The sequence below is a fragment of the Mustela erminea genome, chromosome 12 (genome assembly GCF_009829155.1).
Source record: "Mustela erminea isolate mMusErm1 chromosome 12, mMusErm1.Pri, whole genome shotgun sequence".
Taxonomy (NCBI): Eukaryota; Metazoa; Chordata; class Mammalia; order Carnivora; family Mustelidae; genus Mustela; species Mustela erminea.
Window position 1 is genome coordinate 68,448,870 of NC_045625.1, and position 17,687 is coordinate 68,466,556.

Here is a 17,687-nt window from a genome sequence, read left to right on the forward strand (position 1 = left end):
TATGGTCTTAGTAGATAATTCAGTATAGTTTCTCTTTTCTGGACAGACTTCAGACCAACATTTTGAGCTTCTGTATCATATAAAATAGAATTATTGAGTGTTTTTATCTTCTCTTAAGAAGATAACAGATATGACACATGTTTATTGTAGAAGAGTCAAATAATGCAGAAGTATACACTATCCCTCCTGATAAACTTAATAGCTAATAGCAGTTCTGCAAAAGTTTGGGGAAGATGCAACAAATTGTCTTAAGACCAAAGGGCATCTGTCTTATGTAATGTTCCATTCACTACCAAAGTGTATTTGTTTGACATATTTATTTACTTCCTGTGTGTGAAGCAATGTTTCGTATCCAGCCTGGGATGCTGCACCATCAGTATCATCGTGGAAGCTTTTTAAGAAATACTGTCTTTCGGGCCCCACTTTTCAGAAATTCTCATGAATTTGTTTGGAATGGGGCCTGAGCCTTGCTACTTCCTCTTTTATAAAACTTCCAGGTGATTTGCAGCTGGGTTTGAGGACCAGAGATAGTGCTAAGCTGTAGCCTAACGGGAAAAATTTATGAAAGTTACTTTTTGCTTTACAGTTACATTGTCATATTTTATAATTGCTGATCTTTTAGCATTCCCCATTTGTAGTATAGGTACTAGAACTTTTAATGTTCTCAGTTGTTAAGGTGTCATGTTAGAAATAATGAAAGCAAAATGATCATTTTTTTTTAAGATTTTATTTATTTATTTGACATAGAGAGAGAGAGAGATCACAAGTAGGCAGAGAGAGAGGGGGGAAGCAGGCTCCCTGCCGAGCAGAGAGCCTGATGTGGGGCTCGATCCCAGGACCCTGAGATCATGACCGGAGCCGAAGGCAGAGGCTTAACCCACTGAGCCACTCAGGCGCCCCCAAAATGATCATTTTTCAAGAAGACAGTGACATGACAGGATCTGTATAAAGAGGAAATGGGACACTGTAATTCAAGCACAGAATCAGGAGCTTTACTGCTCTGATTCAAATCCCAAATCTGCCTGCTGCTTTTTGAAATATGTTTGAATATAAACAAATAATGTGGGCAGTAAGCTTTGGCTTATTTGCAGCTCTTATTCCGCTGTTCTTGAAATAGAAACTTTTTTTTTTAATTGCCATCACATTTGTTTACGTTGTACTCTGCTATTACGTAGGGCATACCTATTTTTAAGATGAATAACCAATTTTATTTACACTGAAGTTGTCATTTATCATTGGTCATGACCACACAATACCAAAAACCATAAGCCTAAGGATGACTTGAATATTATAAAACTCAAAAGACATGAATTTCTCTTCATTAATCTACTACTGATTAATTCTTTTGAGTTTTCTGTTTGATCTATTTTTTTTTTTAGTAAGTCTATTAGACTCTACAAGTCAAAATACTGGAATAAAGAGTTTTTCTTTAGTCAGCCATCTTAAAGAATTGAGTGTGACTCCAAAGAAACCAGATTGTTTAAAATATATGTATATATTACTTCTTTTAGAATGTAAGCATCAAAGTGAGTGCTATTAAAATCATTCCTTTAGGAGATTATCTAAAATTACTTAATGAAGTTGCTGATGTCACTATTGTTTGAAGTGCTATTGATTTTTTTATTTTTAAGAGCTTTTCTTAGCCTGGGCAGTTCAGGTAATATTAACTGTTATAATTGGGTTTTGATTAAAATTTGGTTTAAAAACTTGCTGTTGCTGTTTTAAGTGATTGTTGGGGCCAAAGAATGCCAGGTGGAGAGCGCAGATGAGGTGATGAGTCTCCTGGAGATGGGGAATGCAGCCAGGCATACAGGGACCACACAAATGAACGAGCACTCCAGTAGATCACATGCGATTTTTACAATCAGCATCTGTCAAGTGGAGAAAAACATAGAGGCAGGTGAAGACGGATCGTGGTACTCCCATCGGCAGATTGTCTCAAAGTTCCACTTTGTGGACTTGGCTGGCTCCGAAAGAGTAACCAAAACAGGGAATACTGGCGAACGGTTCAAAGAATCCATTCAGATCAACAGCGGGTTGCTGGCTTTAGGCAACGTCATCAGCGCTCTCGGGGACCCCCGCAGGAAGAGTTCACATATTCCATATAGGGACGCGAAAATTACCCGGCTTCTGAAAGATTCCCTGGGAGGCAGCGCCAAGACTGTCATGATCACTTGTGTCAGCCCATCCTCCTCAGATTTTGATGAGTCCTTAAATTCCCTCAAATATGCCAACCGAGCCCGCAACATTAGAAACAAGCCCACCTTAAACTTCAGCCCCGAGTCAGACCGAATGGACGAAATGGAGTTTGAAATCAAGTTGCTTCGAGAAGCTTTGCAAAGCCAACAGGCTAGCATCAGCCAAACCAGCCAGATCCATCCAGAGGAGACTCCCGAGAGAAACAGGATCCATTCTCTGGAGGAGCAAGTGGCCCAGCTGCAAGGCGAATGTCTGAGTTACCAGAACTGCGTGGAGGAGGCCGTTACCTTCCTGGTGGACCTAAAGGAGGCCGTCCGACTGAACCCAAAGCAGCTGCACAAACTGCAGGAGTGGCTGAACATGACTCAGGAGGTCAAGAAGGCGGGGTTCACCTCCTTCAGAGGGAGCCACGGCCTCGGCAGCCTGGGAGAAGGGCCTCAGCACGTTACGGTCCTCCAGCTGAAGCGAGAGCTGAAGAAATGCCAGGTACGTGGATGCCTTTTGTTGGTGGCTTGTTGGACGACTCCTTTTACTGGGGCAAGGGTCATTTTGGAACCTCAGAAGTTTTTCGAAAGGATTATGTGTGAAATCTCATTTGCCTTTGCTCAGTTACTTCCCTTTTCCTACCGCTTTGTCCTCTTACTTCACACCTTCTCAGCTCCTTCTCATTTCTCTTTTAATATCTTCACTTGGTATATTTATGAAGCAGAATCTTGTGGACCTGCTCATTGATTTAGAGGATGAAGAGAAACACTATTTCAGAAAACAAAGTGAAGTTGTACATTAGTGAGTCTTTATTCCTCTTTGGGTAAAAAAAAATACTTCATCCCTTGAGTGTGGAAGGCTGGTTTTTTTTTTTTTTTTTTTTTTTTTTTAAAGATTTTATTTATTTATTTGACAGAGAGAGATCACAAGTAGGCAGAGAGGCAGGCAGAGAGGAGGAGGAAGCAGGCTCCCTGCTGAGCAGGGAGCCCGATGTGGGACTCGATCCCAGGGCCCTGAGATCATGACCTGAGCCGAAGGCAGCGGCTTAACCCACTGAGCCACCCAGGCGCCCAAGGCTGGGTTTTTTGAACAAGCAAAGAAATCATCTTATTTGACAGTATTTAAGGGAAGTAGGAATATGTATTCATATTATATAAACGTACGTTGAGTTCAGAGTTACGCTTCTCAACTTCCATTCAGACACAGTATGGGAAGATTTTAAGTCACTGGGGAAATCATGGGAAACAAGATACATCCAGTCCTCCTTACATGGGGGTCTGGTACACAAATGGATATTCTGCCAGTTTTTGAAAATAGGAAAATGTATAGTTAAAAACATAGTTTTCTGGTTGGAAATCTTTCCTCAAGACCTTTTTATATGTGTTAGAAAGAAACCTCTTTTACAGCAGCTCTTGAACTTTTTGGTCACAAGATTTTTTTTTTTTCTTTTTAAAGATTTTATTTATTTATTTGACAGAGAAAGAGAAAGAGAGCACAAACATGGGGAGCAGGAGAGGAAGAAGCAGGCTCCCGTTGAGCAGGGAGCCTGATGTGGAACTCTATCCCAGGGCCTGGGATCATGACCTGAGCTGAAAACAGGGCATCTGAGGCACCCAGGTGCCCTGTTCACAAGATTTCTTTACAATTTTAAAATGAGGTCCTCTAGGGGCGCCTGGGTGGCTCAGTGGGTTAAAGCCTCTGCCTTTGGCTCAGGTCATGATCCCAGGGTCCTGGGATGGAGCTTCGCATAGGGCTCTCTGCTCTGCGGGTAGCCTGCTTCCCCCCACCCCTCTGCCTACTTGTGATCTCTTACTGTCAAATAAATAAATAAAATCTTAAAAAAAAAAAAAAAGAAAAAGTAAAATGAGGTCCTCTAAAGAGCTTTTGTTTATGAGGACTGTATCTATTAATATTTACCACATTAGAATTAAAACACAAAAATGTAAACAATTAACTCGCTCAAAACTAACAATAATAGCCTGATTATATGTTAAATAAATAACCTTTTTTCATGAAGGATAACTATTTTCCAAAACAAAAGAAGTTAGTAAGAGTGGAATTGTTTCACACTTTACATGTCTGGCTTAATAGAAGGCAGGCGGATTTTCATATCTGCTTCAGCTTTCGGTTCGCTGCAATATGTTGTTTTAGTTGAAGTACATGAAGAAAAACCAGCTTCATATAGATTTGTAGTTGGAAGGGAGGACTCTTTTAATGGCTTTTTCAGATAATTTATGGATATTTTGTCTTTGCTATTATACCGAAACTCAACCAGTAGAGATTTCCTAATGGTTACTGGCCGTGTGGAATTTGAAACTGTCTTTGTTACATTAATATTTATACCTTAAAATTCACTGTATCTTGTACTTTGGATCTTTTATCACATGATTCTAAATTGTCACATTGGGGCGCCTGGGTGGCTAAGTGGGTTAAGCCGCTGCCTTCGGCTCAGGTCATGATCTCAGAGTCCTGGGATCAAGTCCCGCATCGGGCTCTCTGCTCATCAGGGAGCCTGCTTCCCTCTCTCTCTCTCTCTCTCTGCCTGCCTCTCCATCTACTTGTGATTTCTCTCTGTCAAATAAATAAAAAAAAATCTTTAAAAAAAAATTTAAATTGTCACTTATTGGTCATGTGGAAAATATTTGTTTACTAAATTATGCAGATCTTCCAAATGTTGATGCCTATCATTAGACAGTATCAAGTAATTACATTCACTAATCTTACCTACTGATCTTACCAGAAGGGTCTTTAAGTATTGGAACTCCTCAGACTGGCAGCGGAAATGTATTCCAAAATTCTAATTTTTGCATGAAACTTGAATTTTATCATTTGCAGCAAATATTGTTATTTCCCTTGAAATGATGGTTTTCTTTCTTTTTTAAAAAAGATTATTTATTTATTTATTTGACAGAGAGGCACACAGTGAGAGAGGGAACACAAGCAGGGCAAGTGGGAGAGGGAGAAGCAGGCTTCCTGCTAAGCAGGGAGCCTGATGCGGGGCTCAAACCCAGGACCCTGGGATCATGACTTGAGCCAAAGGCAGACACTTAATGCCTGAGCCACCCAGGTGTCCCAAATGATGGTTTTCCTTTTTTTTCTTTTAAAATAGATTTTATTTATTTATTTGACAGAGATCACAAGTAGGCAGAGAAGCAGGCAGAGAGAGAGGAGGAAGCAGGCTCCCTGCTGAGCAGAGAGCCCGATGTGGGACTTGATCCCAGGACCCTGGGATCATGACCTGAGCCGAAGGCAGAGGCTTTAACCCACTGAGCCACGCAGGTGACCCCATCAAGATATTCTTAAGTGAGGCTGGCATTTGTTTGTATTGTGAGTGCGTGGCAGTGAGGAAGACAGTGACTCCTGGTTACAGTCTAGTGACATGTCCCCTATTCACGCTAGGAGTCAGCAGTTTTACCCACCCTTATGTACCATCAGTGCAAATGTCAGCATGGTAAAGGGAAAATATTGCCCTAATATTATTAGGAAAATAGTTTTGATCTCTTGGATGCCCTGAAAGCACCTAAAGGACGCTCCAAAAGGGTCTTTGCTGAATACCCTATGAGGACTGCTGGTTCTATCTCAGAGCTTCTGATATTTAAATACAAGCATTTAAAGTAATACCTCTAAAATTATGGATTTTTTTTTTAAAGTAGTGACTCTGCCCTACCTTCCTTGTAGATAGGGTAGGCCTGGCCCTTCCTCCTTGGTATAAGACACTGGCAGAATGGGAAGTATGGTTGATGGGAAGCTTGAACTTTGGGGCACTGTAGGAGTTAGCAGTAGGAAGTGTTTTTCCTTCCTGCTACTAAGGTGCCTGAAAGTGGAAATCCATAAAACCCCTTGGTTGAGGATGGGGTGGATACTAACTTTTTCTCTCCATCTGTTAGAAACCCTGAATTACACTTGCTCGAGATGATGCGTTCAAGATTAAGACTTTCCAAAGATATTAACAGTCTTGGTGAAAAAGGGGATCAGGAGCAAATGATTTTCGGGAATGCTAGCTAGATTAGAGAGAAGCCAAGACTTCTCAGGACCTTGAAAGTGCTAGTGGATGCTATTAATCTTCAAGTGAGAGACAGAATGTTCAGTATTTCCCAATTTTATTTTTTTTGTTTTGATTTTTTTAAAGATTTTATTTATTTATTTATTTGACACAGAGAGAGATCACAAGGTGGCAGAGAGGCAGGCAGAGAGAGAGGGGGAAGCAGGCTCCCTACTGAGCAGAGAGCCCAATGCAGGACTCAATCCCAGGACCCTGAGATCACGACCTGAGCTGAAGGCAGAGGCATAACCCACTAAGCCACCCAGGCATCCCAGTTATAGCTTATTTTATGAAAGAAGTCACATAGGTCCTATACACATGTGGAGTCATAAGGACTAACAGGGTCATGTGTCCTTTCCTTGTTTGGTCATTTGAGGATCCTAAGCAGAGCAAAGAAGGGCCTTACTCTAAGTGCTACCATGAGGCTGTGGCAAAATCAAGGCAGGCCTCAGGCTGTGGGTTCTCAGTGCAGGGGCCCATCTACCCTGATGCCATTGCTTGAGAAGTCACATACATAGCTTGTTTCTGTGAATGAAATCTTATGTAAAGTGAATACTCATTTTTACAAATCAGCTACTTGTTCTTGTCTTTTCCTATAGCTTAGAAGAAAGGGCATGGGCTTTGGATCTAGATAGGCCCTGGACTAGAAGATCAGGAGTTTAGTTTATCTACTGTGTCATCTTGGGGGAGAGGCCTTAATCTCTTAATTTCTTCATGAAAAAGGAACCCTGTCTATTCAGTGAGATATTTTTAAAATGTCAAGTCATTATCTAGCATAGAATAGATTCTTGACAAAGTTACGTTTCTTTCTGTTTATTTAATTTAAAAATTGTTTTAAAGTATTATTTGCATATCCCAGGTTTATTTGAAAACAGGCACAATTCACTAGAAATTAAGAAAACTCTTTGTTGAACCATATTTTTAGACCTCTTCAAAATATCTCTTCATAGTGACAGTGCATAAAATTAGCAGATATGGGGTGCCTGGGTTGCTTAGTGGGTTAAAGTCTCTGCCTTCAGCTGGAGTCATGATCCCAGGGTCCTGGAATCGAGCCCCACATTGGGCTCTCTGCTCAGCAGGGAGCCTGCTTCCTCTTCTCTCTCTCTCTCTCTGCCTGCCTCTCTGCCTACTTGTGATCTCTGTCTGTCAAATAAATAAATAAATAAATCTTTAAGAAAATTAGCAGATAGTCTTTTTTTTTTTTTTTTTGAAATTTGACAGAGATTACAAGTAGGCAGAGAGGCAGGCAGAGACAGAGAGAGTGGGAAGCAGGCTCCCCGCCAAGCAGAGAGCCTGATGCGGGGCTTGATCCCAGGACCCTGGGATCACGACCAGAGCCGAAGGCAGAGGCTTTATCCCACGGAGCCACCCAAGCGCCCCATAGCAGATATTCTTTATTTAAAAATTCAAATGCATTCTTAACTCTATATGTCAATTTGGAAAATGTGACCTTTCTGATTTTTAAAAGCCCACATTGAAAATCTCATGGCACTTCTAGCAAACTTGTAAAAATCTTAACTGAGTGCACCCTAGAAACTGAGTAACTTTTTGGTTTTAAAAATCAGGAACTAAAACCAGGAAAAATTTTCTGTCATTACAGTAATTAATTCTTAGGTTATAGTCATGCTAGGTCCTCGACACTGTTTCTTTCTCCTAACGAGGAGAGAAAAATGTTGAAAGTGAATAGGATAAGAAAAATTTCAAGAAACGTCAAATCGTTAATAAATCCCCAGTTGTTGTTGTTTTTTTAAGATTATTTATTTATTTATTTGACAGACACAGATCACAAGCAGGCAGAGAGGCAGGCAGAGAGAGAGGGGGAAGCAGGCTCCCTGCTGAGCAGAGAGCCCGATGCGGGGCTCAATCCCAGGACCCCAGGATCATGACTCCAGCCGAAGGCAGAGGCCTTAACCCACTGAGCCACCCAGGCCCCCCATATCCCCAGTTTCTGAATGTTTTCCATGGTGAATCTCTTGTGCTCTCTTTCCCTCCCAGTGTGCGCTGGCTGCCGATGAAGTTGTGTTTCATCAGAGAGAACTGGAGGTGAAGGAACTAAAGAACCAAGTGCAAATGATGGTCCAGGAAAACAAAGGCCACGTGGTATCTTTGAAAGAAGCACAGAAAGTGAATAGATTACAGGTAGAGTTTCTTAACCTATCTAGAGCAGTAGATTTAGTTGAACTAGTACTTCACTAAACAGGAGCATTTTATTTATTTATTAAAAAAATTTTTTTTAAAAATTTATGTATTTTCAGTGTAACAATTCATTGTTTTTCGTTTTTGTTTTTGTTTATTTTGACAAAACCTTTATTTATTTTTAAGTGAATAATAGGACACAAAACATTTTTTGTAGCCACTATATATGAGATACAATATTCAAAGATGATGCAAAGAACACAGAAAAATAAAATAAATAATCTATTAAATAGTATTTCCTTTTTTATTTTTATTTATTTATTTATTTATTTATTTTTTTAAGATTTTATTTATTTATTTGACAGAGAGAAATCACAAGTAGATGGAGAGGCAGGCAGAGAGAGAGGAAGGGAAGCAGGCTCCTGCTGAGCAGAGAGCCCGATGCGGGACTCGATCCCAGGACCCTGAGATCATGACCTGAGCCGAAGGCAGCGGCTTAACCCACTGAGCCACCCAGGCGCCCAGTATTTTCTTTTTTTAAAATTTCTTTTCAGCATAACAGAATTCATTGTTTTTGCACCACACCCAGTGCTCCGTACAATCCGTGCCCTCCTTCATACTCACCTCCTGGCTCCTCCAACCTTCCACCCCCGCCCCTTCAAACCCTCAGATTGTTTTTCAGAGTCCAAAGTCTCTCATGGTTCAACTCCCCTTCCAATTTCCCTCCACTCCCTTCTCCTCTCCATCTCCCCTTGTCCTCCATGCTATTTCTTATGCTCCACAAATAAGTGAAACCATATGATAATTGACTCTCTCTGCTTGACTTATTTCACTCAGCATAATCTCTTCCAGTCCCGTCCATGTTGCTACAAAAGTTGGGTATTCGTCCTTTCTGATGGAGGCATAATACTCCATAGTGTATATGGACCACATCTTCCTTATCCATTCGTCTGTTGAAGGGCATCTTGGTTCTTTCCACAGTTTGGCGACCGTGGCCATTGCTGTTATAAACATTGGGGTACAGATGGCCCTTCTTTTCACTACATCTGTATCTTTGGGGTAAATACCCAGTAGTGCAATTGCAGGGTCATAGGGAAGCTCTGTTTTTAATTTCTTGAGGAATCTCCACACTGTTCTCCAAAGTGGCTGCACCGACTTGCATTCCCACCAACAGTGTAAGAGGGTTCCTCTTTCTCCACATCCTCTCCAATGCACGTTGTTTCCTGTCTTGCTAATTTTGGCCATTCTGACTGGTGTAAGGTGTGGTATCTCAACGTGGTTTTAATTTGAATCTCCCTGATGGCTAGTGAACATTTTTTCATGTGTCTGATAACCATTTGTATGTCTTCATTGGAGAAGTGTCTGTTCATAACTTCTGCCCATTTTTTTATATGATTATCTGTTTTGTGTGTGTTGAGTTTGAGAAGTTCTTTATAGATCCTGGATATGAACCTTTTGTCTGTACTGTCATTTGCAAATATCTTCTCCCATCCCATGGGTTGCCTCTTTGTTTTGTTGACTGTTTCCTTTGCTGTGCAGAAGCTTTTGATCTTGATGAAGTCCCAAAAGTTCATTTTCACTTTTGTTTCCTTTGCCTTTGGAGGCATATCTTGAAAGAAGTTGCTGTGGCTGATATCGAAGAGGTTACTGCCAATGTTCTCTAAGATTCTGATGGATTCCCATCTCACACTGAGGTCTTTTATCCATTTCGAGTTCATCTTTGTGTATGGTGTAAGAGAATGGTCGAGTTTCATTCTTCTACATATAGCTGTCCAATTTTCCCAGCACCATTTATTGAAGAGACTGTCTTTTTTCCACTGTATATTTTTTCCTGCTTTGTTGAAGATTATTTGACCATAGAGTTGAGGGTCCATATCTGGGCTCTCTACTCTGTATTAGGAGCATTTTAAATGATAATTGGGAGTGTTTACAAAAATAGGTTTCAGTTGCAGTTTCAGGCAACTAAAAGTGTTATGAGTTTTCCCCCTGAATCGGTGTAAGGGGAAAACATTTTTATTATTACCCTGATTTATCCTTCACAAATAGAAAGATGCTATCCAGGAGCTTAATTTGCACATTGTATGATGGTCGCATTTTCTCTGTGTCTTTCCATTCTCTTGTTTGCCAAGGTAACAGGCAATGTGATCGTGATAAGAGCTGGAAGGTAGACACAAACTTTAAAATTTATTAGATCATCCCTTCCTGCTCCCATCAGTGATTTGCTCTTTAATTTTGGTTAAATCTGCCAACTTTTCCGTCTTAGCCTCCTATTTAGGAAACAAAACAAATAAGCATAGAGGAAAAAAGAGTGAGAGAGGCAAACCAAGAAACAGACTGTTAATTATAGAGAACAAACTGATGGTTACCAGCGAGGAGGTGGGGGGGGAACGGAGGAAACAGGTGATGGGGATTAAGGTATGCACCTGTTGTGATGAGCTCCGGCTATTGTATGCAGGTGTTGAGTCACTCTATTGTACACCTGAAACTACTATTACCCTGTATGTTAACTAACCGGAATTTAAATGAAAACTTAAAAACATAAATTAAAAAAAAAAAACCACATAGTAAACTGTCAGCCCCTCAGAAGTCCTTAGTTCGTTCTGCTCAGAGAGAGTCACTTTCCTTACTTCAGAGTAATGCTTTGCTTTGCTTTGCTTTGTGGTTTTACTATGTATCCCTGAACACTACAGTTTGGAATTTTTATAAATTTAATCATTCAGTATGTATATTCTTTAGTATCTAGTTGCTTTTATTGAATATCTTTTTGTTCTGATTCATCCACAATGTAACTATAGCTTGTTACGGTTTATAGCTATACAGGATTTCATTGTATGAATATATTGCAATTTATATTTCTATTCTACTATGTTTTTTAAAATTTTATTTTATTTTTTCAGTATTCAAGATTCATTGTTTGTGCACCACGCCCAGTGCTCCCATGCAATATGTACCCTCCTTAATATCCACCACCAATCTCACCCATCCCCCACCCCCTCCTCTCCAAAACTCTCAGTTTGTTTCTCAGAGTCTACAGTCTCTCACAATCTCCCCTAGGATTTCCCCCAACTCACTTCTCTCCATTTCCCCATGTCCTCTGTGTTATTCCTTGTGCTCTACAAGTAAGTGAAACCATATGATAATTGACTCTGCTTGACTCTATTCTACTATTGATGGACTTTTTTGGTGATGGACATTTTCTCCTTTTTTTTTTTTTTAAAGATTTTATTTATTTATTTGAGAGAGAGTGCATGCATGAGTGGGGGCAGGGGACTGAGGGAGCAGAGAGAGAATCTTTTTTTTTTTGCCTCATAATGGAGAGAGAAGATCTTAGTCAGATTCCGCACTGAGTGCAGAGCCTCACGCAGGGCTGGATCTCATGACCTTGAGATTGTGACCGGAGTCAAAAATCAAGAGTTGGATGCTTAACCGACTGAGCCACCCAGGTGCCCCTTCACATCTATATTTTTACTAATTCTTGGGGTCTTTTTGTTATAGTTCTGACAGTTTTTGCATTCTACGTATTGAAGATGTGTTATTAAGTACATAGAAATGCATGATTGTTACATTATCCTGGTGAATTCAACTTTTTAATGTTTTTTAAAAGATTTTATTTATTTATTTGACAGAGAGAGAGATCACAAGTAGGCAGAGAGGCAGGCAGAGAGAGAGGGGGAAGCAGGCTCCCTGCTGAGCAGGGAGCCCTATGCAGGGCTCGATCCCAGGACCCTCGGATCACGATCTGAGCCGAAGGCAGAGGCTTTAGCCCACAGAGCTACCCAGTCCCCCTTTTTAATATTTTTTACCTTTTCCAATGGATTTTGCCTTAAAATCTACTTGGGTATTCACATAGCCCTACTAGCTTTCTTTTGATTAATATTACATAATGTGTCTTTCTCCATCTTATTTTTCATCTTTGTGTGTCTATTTTAGTGGTGTTTCTTAGTAAGCAGCAAGTTATACAATTTTATAATTCTCTCTGATGAATTATAATATTTTAATTGGATTACTTAGTTCACTTATGAATTTAATGACTCTTATATTTTGGTTGTAATTCCATCATTGTCCCTTTACTTATCCTGCTCTATGTTCTTTTTTTCTCTTTTCTTATCTTCTTTTAGATTCATTGTACGTTTTTAATTTTTCTGTTTTTACTTCATGAGCTCAGGCTTTACACTTGTATTCTTTATGATTTTGGTGGTTTTCCTGGAGCGTATACCATACGCTCTTGATTGAATGAAGTCTAATATAATTGGTATTTTACCCTTTCCCGGAAAATACAAACACTCCAATATATGCCATTGGCATATACTTTAATTATCTGAATGCGTGAATTTTTTATAAGGTCGACTTTTTATAGCTTAGCATTAGCACTGTGAAACTTTTAGGTTCCCCCCCCATTTGAACATTATAGTACATTTGAAATATTAAAATGAATGGCAATTTCTTGTTTACATAACTTTGTGCTGATAAAACAAAAATTGATGTTAGAGCTTGCTGGGCTGGATATACCTGAAAAAAAGTTTCTTTAGAGGACACATAGAGAGCTAAGCCACACATGCGTGTGCATGTGCACACACACACACACACACATTCCTGATACACAATTTGTTTAGCTTTTGATTTCCAAGTTCTTTTTTCTCCCAGGACTATCAGTTACCTATCTTTTATCTCTTTGTGCTTGGGCTTTCTTTGGCACTGAGGGAAGGCTTTCAAAAGTTCACCCTACCTGTCACCAGCTCGTCTCCTTTGCTGCCACCTCGGCCATTTGTAATTCTTTGTCCACTTGCAACTTTCTTCTCTCTTGTTACTACTTGGATTTCCCTCAGAAAGGCCAACCGTTTATGAAGACCAACAAATCAGAGTGCTTCAGGATGACAAACCAACCAATCACAGTGTGTGGGGCATTTTCTTTGAGTAGTTTTCTCTTCAGGCTCTGTCGTTGCTTCCTTTTCAAAAGTTTTTAGCCTTCAGAACGACCCTGGATGCTGGTGAGCATTGCGTCAGAAGACTCACCAGTGGAGAAATGAAAGTTTTTGGTACCGTTAAGGTAGTTGTGGTTTGGGGCAATGTACAATTTATTTTTAACCATTACACACATACAGAGGTTCTCTATTTTAAAAATGTGCATCTCTTTTCTACAAAGAATGAAAAAATAATAGAACAACAACTTCTTGTGGATCAACTGAGCGAAGAACTATCAAAACTTAACCTATCAATGACCTCTTCAGCTACGGAACCTTGTGGAGACGGACCAGATACCAGGACAGCCACGAAGAGGCCATGCACTGTACCCTTTGATTCTCGTCTGGGACATTACATTTATATTCCAGCCAGACCAGGTTCCAGGAAGGTAATGTCGAGACATTGATCTCTTTCTGATTTTGAGATTTAAAAAATATTCTTTATGATATCACAGTGTATTTGCATGATCTCAGCAGGGTTTTTCTTCTGTTTGATTTCATGGACTTTTATGCATATTCTTTCTTTTTTCATCAGGCTTCTTTTAAATAATAAATTAATAAATAGGAGAATGTATAGTTATATTTGGAAGAAATAGTTGGAGATGATGTCTTTATTCACTGAGGAGAAAAAGCTATCCTTTGCCATCATATTTTCAGACACGCTTTAGTCTGATAGCTTCATGAATTTTTTTTCTTTCTTTAGCCACACCAAGGTTGTGGGAAGATTGGAGGGTATTTATTTTTATTTATTTGGCCTGTTTTGTTATTTTCAAAATGACATTTATCTGTTATTTGGACTTGCCAAGCTAACATAATCAAGTCTCTGAGGATTAGTATGAAGTTTCATTTTAATTTTTGTTTGTAAATATTTGCGTGGGTGGTAAATACATGCACACAGATTTTTTCTTGAAAAACAAGAATCTCAGGACGCTTGGGTGGCTTAGTTGGTTAAACACCTGCCTTCAATTCAGGTCATGATCTCAGGGTCCTGGGATCAAGTCCCGCATCCGGCTCCCTGCTCAGTGAAGAGTCTGCCTCTCCCTCTGCCTGCTGTTCCCACTGCTTGTGCTCTTTTTCTCTGACAAATAAATAAATAAAATCTTAAAAAAGAAAAAAGGAAAACAAATCTCTAGGGCAATAGAAATCTCTAATGGAAAAAGATTAAGTAGCAGATTCATGAATTTTGGTTTCTATTGATTAGTTTTATGAAGGGAAATGACTTGTTTGGGTCTCTGAGGGTTACAGTTGAAGGGATGAGTAGTAGGAGAGGTGTCAGAGGCTGTGCCCTCAGGCAGGCTGGGGTGTGAGCAGCTCTGTACATAGGCCTGCAGTACATATGCCTAAACCTGTGTGAGCCCCAGGGTCCTTTTCTGTCAGACTGGGGGAGATGTTAAGGAGGGTGTAGAGGATTTACATGAGATAGTGAATTGGAAACTGGCACACTGCGTCTCTGGCACATGCACTCGGGTTGCATCTCTTGTATCCCAGGCTCAGGCCTCAGAGCAAGCAAGACAGATGCTCCTCTTACCTGAGAATACTCACCTATTCTGAGTGATTGGGTTTTAACATTTAAATCACTATTATTATTTTTTAAAAGATTTTATTTATTTATTTGACAGAGAGAGACACAGCAAGAGAGGGAACACAGCAGAGGGAGCGGGTGAGGGAGAAGCAGGCTTCCCACAGAGTAGGGAGCCTGATGTGGGACTTGACCCTAGGACCCTGCGATCATGACCTGAGGCGAAAGACGCTTAACTAACTGAGCCACCCAGGCGCCCGAAGTCACTGTTATTATTAATCTCAGCTTTACTTTGTAGAGTTATTGACATGTTCTTTATGGCTAAATACATGATAAATTTTCGTGGAACATGACAAAGGGCACATTCTTTGCAGGATACAAATTTGATAACTTAATTCAACTTTAAAATTATATATCTTCTGGGGCACCTGGGTGGCTCAGTGGGTTAAGCCTCTGCCTTCGGCTCAGGTCATGATCTCAGGGTCCTGGGAATGAGCCCCACATAGGGCTCTCTGCTCAGTGGGGAGCCTGCTTCCCCTTCTCTCTCTGCCTGCTGCTCTGCTTACTTCTGATCTCTGTCAAATAAATAAGATCTTTAAAAAAAATTATATATCTTCTGTAATTAATTAACTATTGGCAAGTAATGGGAAAGAATTTTCCGTTTCTTCTATTCTTTTGTTTTTTAAAAATAACATTTGGGTGTTCTTCCCCCGATTACAAAAGTCATACATACTTACGCTTTCTCAGTCTTTTTCTTTTTTTACGACATTCATACATACACATGTACACGCGCATATAGTCTTTGAGGAGATAGACCTCTGTGGGCTCTTGAAAAAGGTTAGGCCCTTAGGGGTTCTTACCTCCAGCTGTTTGATTAGACTTGAAACAGACATGACTGAAGTAACGAGTTCCATGGTTATTGTTTCAGAAGAGCAAAATCCTTAGTTTTGTTTTGTTTTTCTAAAATTTTCTTTCTACCCCGAAAGAGCCCTGTTAGCCACTAAAAGGTAGGGAAAGGAAGAAAATACAAAAGTTACAGGATCAGCAGCTTGGGGGATGGGGTGGTTCTCGTTCTCCTGGCGTGTGTCCAGGAATCCAGGCCACCTCTCTTGTTTGGGCTGGTTGCTGCAGCAGAGAGAGAAGGCAGTCTTGCATGGGAAGACACATTGTATGGCCAGCCCTGTCCTGCTTACTGTTCCATTGTTCTAAGAGTGAGGTGAGGGTTTCGTACGGATTACCAGAACTAACTGAATTACAGTGAAGAGGACATCTGACATGCCACTTTATTTTCTCCCTGGGGTTTTGCTTCCTTGGTAGAAATCTAGCTAATATTTTCTAGCTCTGCTAATTTCTTTTAGAGTTCATTAGCTCTGATATTTTCTTGAAGTGCAAATAGACCTCATATGAGGAAATATTTCTTTTGTTCTGTTCTTCATTGGAAATGTATTTTTTTTTAAAGATTTTATTTATTTATTTGACAGAGATCACGAGCAGGGAGAGAGACAGGCAGAAAGAGAGAGGGGGAAGCGGCTCCCCGGTGAGCAGAGGAGCAGAGAGCCCCACGCAGGGCTCAATCCCAGGACCCTGAGATGGCGCATGACCTAAGCCGAGGGCAGAGGCTTAACCTACTGAGCCACCCAGATGCCCCAGAAATGTATTTTTTTAAAGGAAATATTTCTTCTATGCTTGTTTACACATATTGGAGGGAAAGAGCAAAAAGCTCTTACTTAATTTTAAAAGTATTATTTGTTATATTTATGGATGTACTTTCATTACTGGCTTTTCTCAACATATCATGAACATTTGACAGTCATTAAGTATTCTCTTATGACATCATGATTTTTAGTAGCTGAATAATAGTTATCCTAGGGGCATACAGTTGTGTACCTTTTCCTATCATTACACATTTGTTTTCAATTATTTCCTAATCTGAAAATGGAATTATAGGATATATCTACTTATGCAGAATTCCTAATGAAATCGCCCCCCTATTTTGTTTACCTGTAAACTAAATAGTTTACTGGTAAATAAAAGAAAAAGTTTCCAAATTATTTATCAAATTAACAGGAAAAAAGAGAAAAAACACCTCTGTCTCAGTAGTACCAAAAACTTATCTATTGAATCTTGACTTAAGCTTAGAGAAAAAAGTACAACAGGTTTCTACTTTCTTAACATGATAAATATGATACACTTGAAGCCAAGAGCCAGTATTATACATGTGCAGGGCACTTTGGAAAGAAAAAATTAGAGGCGGTCCCAGTCAGTGCTTAGGTATAATATAATATCACAAATGCTGATGAAAACCTGGCTTGTTTCATTGATCGTAATACGTACATTTTTTTCACATTTTATCATCTTTGATGGCAGGGTGTGTTTTATAATTGATGGCATGTCATGGTTTGACGGCTTTTTTTCTTTCTCAATAGAATAAGAATAATGGTGTGTCTTACAATTGATAGCATTTCAGATTTGATAAAATATGATATAAACCAGAAATAAAAGCATAGGGTGTTGGGGGAGCCAGGTGGTGGGTACTATGGAGGGCACTCATTGCCTGGAGCACTGGGTATGGTGCAAAAACAGTGAATTCTGTTACGCTGAAAAGAAAAAAGAAAAAAGCAATGGGTAAACTAATACACTTTTTAAAAAAAAGATTTTATTTATTTGTCAGAGAAAAAGATCACAAGCAGGAGGAGCGGTGGGTAGTGGGAGAAGCAGGCTCCCCACTGAGCAGGGAGACCAGTGAGGGACCCAATCCCAGGATCCTGGGATCATGACCTGAGCTGAAGGTAGAGGCTTAACCGACTGAGCCACTCAGGTGTCCCTAATATCACTTTTGGTACTT

The 17,687-nt window shown here is 39.9% G+C and overlaps 1 protein-coding gene across 3 annotated transcripts in view; it reads left to right on the top strand.

The window, feature by feature from the left end:
- KIF27 (kinesin family member 27) overlaps positions 1-17,687 on the top strand; it is an 87,647-nt gene that overhangs the window by 19,916 nt on the left and 50,044 nt on the right. For all 3 annotated transcript variants that reach the window (XM_032307162.1, XM_032307163.1, XM_032307164.1), the window contains exons 4-6: positions 1,727-2,685; positions 8,222-8,365; positions 13,506-13,712. In XM_032307162.1, coding sequence (XP_032163053.1) covers positions 1,727-2,685; positions 8,222-8,365; positions 13,506-13,712 — 1,310 coding nt within the window. The remainder of the gene's footprint in view (positions 1-1,726; positions 2,686-8,221; positions 8,366-13,505; positions 13,713-17,687) is intronic.